General features: G+C 34.5%; 1 protein-coding gene across 7 annotated transcripts; it reads right to left on the bottom strand.

Annotated features, from left to right (window-relative positions):
• Positions 1-1,356: 1,356 nt before the first annotated feature.
• On the bottom strand, positions 1,357-7,184 carry LOC122310042. 7 transcript variants are annotated; one of them, XM_043123931.1, is made up of 4 exons: positions 7,064-7,184; positions 6,814-6,919; positions 4,753-5,855; positions 1,357-2,104 (listed from the first exon to the last, which is right to left on the bottom strand). In XM_043123931.1, exons 3-4 carry the CDS (start codon positions 5,724-5,726, stop codon positions 1,639-1,641), a joined length of 1,440 nt encoding a protein of 479 aa, XP_042979865.1. In that variant the 5' UTR covers positions 5,727-5,855; positions 6,814-6,919; positions 7,064-7,184; the 3' UTR covers positions 1,357-1,638. The 7 variants fall into 7 exon arrangements, with proteins under 7 accessions (XP_042979865.1, XP_042979862.1, XP_042979861.1 ...); XM_043123928.1 differs by having other exon boundaries at positions 4,753-5,849; positions 6,809-6,919; XM_043123927.1 differs by having other exon boundaries at positions 6,809-6,919.
• Between the last annotated feature and the right edge of the window lie 1,774 nt (positions 7,185-8,958).

An 8,958-nucleotide genomic window follows, 5' to 3' on the forward strand; every position in this document is an offset into this window, starting at 1 on the left:
TTTTTTATAGTACTTGAAATACAATGTTTTGAAAGAGAGTAATGAAGATACAATCGTAGAATGTTCAAGTATTGTGTAATCCTTATGAAAAAAAGTGGGATCTATTATTAAAAAATAATTTTTTTTTTTTTTATGTGGATCCCGTATTTAGTATTTACTCACATTTTACAAAGGAATTGTGCGGTACTTACACATTCTACGATTATAAATATCATTTCTCATATTTATATTAGAAGAATTATATTTACAAATCGTTGAAATGTCGTAATTTAATTTGTAACATAAATTTAAAAATTCGAATCTTGCAAATAAAATTTCATCATCACGATATGGGCAATGTGTCTTCCACATCAGTTTGCAAGTAGAATGAGTCTATGCCCTAAAACTATAAGCTATAAGCTATGTCTTAAAATTATAAGCTATATTTTTCACTGTAATCTCAATTATGCACGAAGTTTATGAAAAGTATTAGGAAAGGCACTGATCTATCTTTATTATTTGGGGGAGTGCTTTCTAATAAAACAAGCTGACTCCAGGTAGCTTAGCTTCATGAATTTTGCAAGAGGTTTGAGTAATGCATTATTTGCTGTGCCAGAACGCGTCCAAAGAATCCCATCCAAAATTTACAAGCAAAATAAGCCGTCGAGAAACCTTAACCAAGCCCAAATGAGTATCATGAGGATTCAAGTAACATAAAAATATCCTCATTATAAATATAGATATAATGCTATAAAAAATAATTAATACGAAATTATTCGAATTTATATGAGTTTATCGTTGAATAATCCATTAGACTCATTTAATAAATAAATTGAGCTAAACTTGAATTTAACCAAACCGACCTTGAGCGACTAGATGAGTAATCTTACACACATATATATATATATATATATATATATATATATCTTTTATTAGCACCAGGTGTCTAAGAACAACAGACTAATCCCGAAAGTGTACAGGCCCTTAATATGAGTTTTTTGTAAGTGCACATCGGATAACCCATAGGGGTTAGATGAGTAACCTTATTTATTTACAACCGCCATTAGAATTAATTGGAGGGCACATACAAGGTACATAAAATATTGGTAATTTTCTTTTATCTCTTTACCAACTCATGGGTGTCTATGTGTAGAGGTGAATCTCATGTATTTGTGAATCTTACTTATAAAATAACCCACATTCAACTAATTAGTTGTTATATCCATAAAAAGACTAATTAATTGTCATATTCATGGTAAGAAAAATATCAAATCAACCTTATAATGTCAATTCATAGAAGTAAAATAAGCAATCTTGTTCTAGCTTAACTTAGGAGCCTAGTTCCCAAGTAAAATAACTCCAGATAGGAAACCAACATTTCTTTTTAAAAGGCAGAAAATCTATATCAATATGTTTTACTTAATAACATATATGTACATCTTGGTCAGGTATAGTGTACAAATTATGTACTTTAATCTATACATAATAAACAACTCTAAACACGTCATGCATACTTACAGAAGTTGAGAAAACGTTACCAATTTGAAACATGCCTCACCATGCAATCCAATGATCAAAATGGAAAGCAGATTCCAATCCAATCAAGCATGTTACCTAACTGCACAAGAGTCTCATTCACAGCCATAAACAAAGAACAATTTAAAGACGTGGAAACAGCCACCCCATGGTCCAACCAAGAAGCAAACCAGCACTGGCAAGACCCAATCCCACAGCAAAAGCAACCGCACATTTTCTAATTTCACTTCTCTGTTTACTTCGCTTTCGCTTCCCAGCCTTGTGTCGGGCCTTCCTCACTTGCCTGCCTTTGTGTGGAACCCAGGGTAAGACATCTGGAAAGAGGCTGGAAATTGGTTGGTTTTTGTTCTTAAGCTGGAGGCATAGATTCTCAATCTGCAGTAGATGGAACCACTGCTTATAAGCAAAGAGTTGTGACGCCTGTCTAAAAAAGAGCATGATAATATGCTCCTTATCAGCATAGGCTTGCTGTGCAGCTTCCTCAGCTTCCCTTGCTCGAGTTTGAGAATGACATAGTGCCTCCAACAACTCAATCTTGCTAGGATCATTGTCTATCTCATCCTTGGTTGTACTATTACCAGTACTGTGGCTGAGAAACAAATTTATCAGCATGTATAAACTATAAAGTAAAAAAAAAAAAAAAAAAAGTAGCAAAAGTGATGCTCCAAGACTTTAAGGACACTAGGGATCAGTATTACTCCTTAAAACCCGAACATAGGCATAATGCTGGACCTTTAGAACCATCACTAGAAATGGGGAAGCAAACAGGATTTTTTTTATTTTTTTTAATCAGTAAACAAGCAGGAATGAACACGACTTCCTTGATTTTCATGAAGAATGTGGAAAACAGTAAAGGATAAGTTAATAAATGTTGGAAAATTATCCAGCATGATTTAGAGAGAGGATTTTTTTCATTGATTTATAAAATTACTTTCTTTTTTCTAAGTAAAGATACCATGCTTTACTAAAATGACAGGAGCACAACCAGAGTACGCTAACAGTATACAAAGGAATTCCTGTTCTAGAAAATAGAAGAGTAGCAACGGCTAATAAAATCTACAAAGATGCAAAGTGGGTACGTTATGAGCTGTAGTCCATTATTTAAAGACTTAATAGTGTTCTCTCACAGTCTTCGAAGTTTCATGCGTCTTACTCCCTCCAATTACTCCACATTATACCAACGTCTATGTCCATAATTCCTGAATTACTAGTAGATTAGATGAGCATATCATATGATTCATATCTAATTCCGTTACTAGGTCAAAATCATTGACACCTTCAAAATATGGGTAATTTGTCACAGTAGATATAACAGGGAGATGATCAAGCAAATCTGTTGTAACAATCAGTTTTCTCCTTCAATAACTGGTTTTGATAACTCATTGTCACAACAATATTGTATTAAAAATGGCATGGACAATATCATTCATATGCCACCCATAGTAGTCATTGCCATCATGGGGCAGTTTCTGTTTGTCCAAATTATACTGACTACAAATTAAAATAAAGATGAGAATAAGAAAAGCTCCTGGTGTTAAAGGTAAGTTACAAAAATACATGGCAACTAGCAAATAAAATAGTGAGTATAAATCCCTCTGCTTACGATATGTAGTCAAAGAAAAGACTTGCAACAAATGTGCAAGAAGTGACCGCAACATTTGTGCTTGCACCATCAGTGTCTAGAAATGCAGATATGTGTTCTCGCAACTAAGGGAAATTCCTCATTATATGAAGGACAATGACAACTCCAGGCTGCATATAAGAACCCAAAATCCTAAAATGTAGGAGTAATGTTATAATACTCCCAAATGCCAACGACTAGTCAAGGTTTCAATTGGAGTTCCTTGTAATCAGTATAAAGCTTTGTTCCATTTAGTAAGGAACCATTGTTCTAATACAATTTGTAACAACTTAAAGAAAGTTTAAGCTGCATCTAGGTTTACACACCAAAAGGTCAAGTTAACAATTCGAGTCCTTTGAAATAACTATAAACTGTAAGAATTTCTACCTGCCAACAATATGGGATCCCATTCACCTCCCCCCATACACAAAACAAGTGAGCGTGACTAAATCCCATCCACCCCCCCCCCCCCCCCCCCCCCCCCCCCCCCCCCAAAAAAAAAAAACTATTTCCCCTCTATCCATGTGTTACCATCTCATGGGGTGTCATGTGGGACTACCGGACTCAGCACTTACAGAATAACAATTGGACAATCATTAAACTGGAAAAAACTGCGATAGAGAAATGATATGTAAATGGATCAAACATGATAAGAAACCTCAATGTAGTCATCATATGAGCAATGAATTCTTTGGATTTGAATTTTGGATTTCTGGAGCATCATAATGGTCAGAAATTCTTAATTATAAGAACTATATAACAAGATACACAATCTTTCATAATTCTCTTTCGACAGATAGATAACATGATAAATTACTCTATTTCTCAGGCAATTTATACATGTAACCATTTTTTTTATAGGTATTTATACATGTAACCATTATAAGGTTGTACGTCAAATTATGCCAAGAGTGTAGCGGTTTTGCTAGCATGTAATAAGCAATCTTGTTCTATCTTAACTTAGTCATGAAATAAGGGAAATTAATGAATCAAATACAAATAGATTATATCCTGAAATTTCATTTGGTCATTACTGTATAGTGACTACTCATGTACTATTAAAGTTTTTGGGGCATCCATCTTATCAAACTGAAAGGGCTTCATTACCTTTTAACTTTTTAAGTAAAAAAGCTTCATTACTACATCCGTGAAATGGTGAACCCTTGTAACAATCAAGGTCCTTTGATAGATTTAGATACTCATGTACGATGACAACAATTGATATAATCCTCTTCATAAAAATAACTTAACTTTAGGCCAATGGAATTAAGCGATGATCGTTTTCTTTATATATGTGTGTGTGTGTGTGTGTGTGTGTGTGTGTAACTGCAAAATAATTATTAAATCTTCTTCTAAAATAATAGATAAGTTGACACCAATATACATCAGTAATACTCACTAGCACATTGTATGAGAAATTCATGCAAAAGGGTAAAGTTTTCTTTTGGGTAGCACCCCAGCAAAGATTGTTCCATATGCTGTAAAGTTAGGACACAATTAACATCTTCATGAAACATCAATACGCTCCCTAAATGAAGTCCCAATGATGGTCTTTTTGATTGTGAAAAAAAAAAAAAAACAAACAAAGAATGTAAAGTAACAATCTAGAGATGTACCTGAAAGCCTGGTCTAAATTCTGCAGTGAGAGATCTGTAGTGAGGCTTTCACAGTTATACTTCTCCAGATTGGAGAAATCCGTATCAACCATTTGATTTGATGAAGCTGAAACCCCATCATGGTCGAAACACTCTGTACGTGCAGATGGACCTTTCCTAAAATGCTTGGCCTGGGGTCGTGGAAGATCACAATTCTCAATATTTTCAAGTGACTTCTGAGCAACTAAGGAAGCCAACTCATCTTGACCAGCAGAGCGCCACCAGGGTTCAGTCTTCTCAGATCCGACCCAATCAGATCCAAGATCAGATGAAAGCTTCATGGCTTGTTCAGGGACCAAGCAGTTGAAAGAATCCAAGCCCATGAATTTATCTTCCAAGTACCAGAACTCTCCCAAGTCCTTTTTGTTAGTATTTCTTTGCAACTGATAACCAGTTACAGCCTTGAGTTCAGGTTTTCCAGGATCATTTTCATTTTTTACACAAGTGGCAGTAACCTGCCAAGGTTTCTCCACGGAAGAAGAATCATTATTCTTTATAACAAACTGATAACAAAATTCTTTCTTCATTTGGTCACTGTCACTAATCTTTGGAGTTTTATTAACAAAGTCAGAACTCAAAACTTCAAGATCAGCCTCCAAGACATTTAGCTGTTCATATGTAAAATCTTTGTGGCGCCCAAGGTTTGGTTGCGGGTTCAACCACCATTTCATGGTGATTGGTGGATCAGAATATGGCTTGTCAATTGGGGAGGGATGATCAAGTCCACGTCCAGCATTATCAGGGGCAACATCAGACTCTGATTTTGAGGATGATGATGATGGGGAGTGAGAAATTTTTGGAGCTCTCCTTGCATCTTCTTGGGAAAAGTAGTCACGGTTTGCTGTATGCTGCCATTCTGCTCTTTCCTCTTCTTCAGCCATTACATTATAACCTCTCTTATAGGCGCCACTGGTGGCAAAACTCAAATCTCTCATATGGTACTATATCAAGTACAGCATTTATTCAAGTCCCCAATCGAAGCATATGAAAACCCAAACAATTGCTTGCAACTATCTTAACTCAGCAAAGGCTTATTGTATTTATTTGGTCCATGAATCCTAGCACTCCACAACCATAAACAGAATTCAGATAAGGTAAAATATGATCAAGAGCAATTCAATGCGAAGTTAAGAGTCAAAGACACCTGCTAAGAATTAGAAGCACAGGGATATACTGTAGCTCATACTAAAAATTTTGGGAAACATTTGAGAACTGCTTGAATTTCGTTAGGAGAATCAAACAGCATCTCACAGTGTACGCAAATATATTGGGTGATGCTCACTATAACACTGACCACAATGTTCTTTTGATAGGTAACACTGACAACAATGCATAAATTAACAAGCATCACACCTAACGATCAAACCACTACTATCAAGAAAGAGAACAAACCATTGAGTCATAGGGTGTTCTGCTCACAAGCAAGCAATATTCATAGAGTACGCAAATTTGGAATCATGAAATAAATTTCAAAAGCCTATAAGCAAACATAAAAGAACAGTAAAATATATAGCATGATAAGTATCCCCACAAATTCAATTTCGGAAGTATAGATTTGAACCTTAAAAAGAAGAACAAAAATCCCAAATAAACCCGATTATATTCGATCGTATTAACCGACACCCGAAACTGAATTCCAGGTTCTTAAGACCCACATCATGTAAACGAGACTCGTTTAAAATTACTGAAAACCCGAAAGATAAACAAATTCAGATAACACCCACTTCAAATCCTTCATATAATTCAACAAAAATGAAGCTGATAATCAAACTGGGTTCACTGTCATCTCAGAAGTTGAAATCAGAAAGCGAAACAATTCATAGGTCCAAAAAAAGATATACAACTATCTCATGGCAAGCCAAGATACTCATAAATGAACAGACGCATACTCTGGATCAATAAATATACCAAAAGAGTTAAAGCATAAAGGCATATTAAAAAAAAAAAAAAAAAAAAAAAAAAAAACTTGAAGAGAAAAAGAGATTGTAAATTTCGAGGTTAAAAAACGGAAAGATACCTTACACGAACTAGGTTTTCTAGATTTGCCGCTAAAGTCATATGGATTTGGGGACAGAGGAGTTGGTTCCGAGAGCCCCATAGTCGTCCCCGTTTCTTGGCTCTTACATCTCTGTCAATATAGTAATATCTGAATGAGATTTTATTGGGGAAGAAAAAAACTCACTCCGGAATTTTTTTTTCCATCTCAAAATATATTTGCGTAACATTTCAACAAAATTTTAAATGGCAAAAATCTCCGATCATTTTCAACTACCATTCCATCACACCCATAAGGGAAAAAAACACCCCGCTTCAGTTTCACAATGGAAGGCAAGCTTTTTACGGACAAAACCTGCCCGTCAAGCGTTAAGTCTCCACCATGTGATCTGTGTCCATTTTAGAGCTGAGCTGTGGATGGGACAGACAGCCCATGACCCAATGACTAGGGCTGTAAACGAATAAGATTACTGTATAGGCCCATCGAACTATTCCATTAAATTCGAATTCAATTCGAATCGAATCTTAAAATGGATTGTTTGTGAATTATAAATTATACTCGATTATATTCGTAAACAAACTCGTATAAAACTCTAGCTCGGCTCTTATTTATATAACATATATACACAATTATATATACATTATATTATATGTATTATGTATGTATATAATCCACTACATATACTATATGTATACTAGTAACGGGCAACGTCCAACGGACGTTCGCCTATTCTAAAAAATTTATATGTTAATTATTTATATATCTATATATATGCATTATAAGAAAGTAAAAAAAAAAAGAAAAAAAAAAGCATTATGTATCGAATATTGGTCCATTGGTCTCGTGTGCGTGTTAAAATTCCTCTGATGATACCAAAGACCAAGAACCTGCTGGGTACTTTTTCTTACAAGATTTGTTGATAAATTATATGGTACGCTCTACTTCTCGTGCCACATTCATTTCTCTTTACTCGATTCTCACAAAAATCAGTGTTAAATCACAGGTCTAGAGTCTCTCACATTCCTCTTTTTTTTTTTTTTTTTTTTTTTTCTTCTTCTTCTTCTTCTAAAAAACAAGTAAGGATTGCTCCTAAATATATTATTATTGTTTAACCCCACCGACCACCAACCCACCAAGTCCACAAAGATTTTTTTTCAAAAAAAAAAAAAAAAAAAACTTCTACCTGGCAATACCCATTGGCCAGCCATTGATTTTATTAAATCATTTTTCTTTGTCAAATTTTTTTTTAAATGTTGAATCATGCTCCTTGAAGAAGAACTACTGCCCGGCGTTCTGCTTCAAATTTAGAGAACAAGCTAATACAGAAAGAAAGAAAGAGAGAGAAATAGAGAAATGAGAGACTTTTGCACTGATGTAATTAATGAGAATGAAAAAGAAAGAGAGAGAACTTATTAGTTTTATTTCACACGGACGGCTGCAACAAAAAATTGACACTTTTCATTTCATACGGACTTAACACAGAAAAAGAAAATTTATCATTCCTTACTGTAGCAACTCCATACACACTAAAAAAAAATTGACACTGTTCATTTCACGCAAACTTAACACAAAAAAAAAAAAAATTCCAGACACACTTAAAAAGAAATTGACACCGTTCATTTCACATGGACTTAACACCACAAAAAATAAGAAAATTCATTGTTCATTAATGTAGCAACTCCATACACACTTATTATAATAGAGAGATATCATAAAGAAGTTATGATGAATACAACATTAACTGTAACTTATCAAATATCATACAAAAATTTCTTTTTACAGACCTATTTAATTATATAAAAGCTAAGTTTTCAATTGCTGACTTGACATTCATAGTATAAAATTCGGGAATGAAATGGTGTAAAGAGAGACTTGCACAAGTGAAAAGAGAGAGTGATCTGAAACGTCAAGCGGTGAAAAGAGAGATGAAAAGCCAAGCGATGAGTCTAGAGGGTTCGACTCTCAACTTGGTCTTTCTTCAAACACGTTCTTCGTATAACAAGAATTAGAGAAACAAAAATAAGAATAAAAAAAATTGAACGATGCGGTGAACTTTGTGATCGATCAAACAGTAAGAACATAAAGCATTTCCCCTGCAATCCAAATAGAACATGTTGCATTCGCTTTTATGGGAATCTCCATGAATGTAGTAGGGAATGAAGTAACTTGCT

Source organism: Carya illinoinensis, chromosome 5 (assembly GCF_018687715.1).
Source record: "Carya illinoinensis cultivar Pawnee chromosome 5, C.illinoinensisPawnee_v1, whole genome shotgun sequence".
Lineage (NCBI taxonomy): Eukaryota > Viridiplantae > Streptophyta > Magnoliopsida > Fagales > Juglandaceae > Carya > Carya illinoinensis.

Excerpts from the sequence above, each read along its gene's own strand:
- LOC122310042 (XM_043123931.1), bottom strand. The coding sequence starts at position 5,726 with ATGAGAGATTTGAGTTTTGCCACCAGTGGCGCCTATAAGAGAGGTTAT. Across the intron at positions 2,105-4,752 it reads AATTTAGACCAGGCTTTCAG|CCACAGTACTGGTAATAGTA; the intron begins GTACATCTCTAG and ends TTTGTTTCTCAG.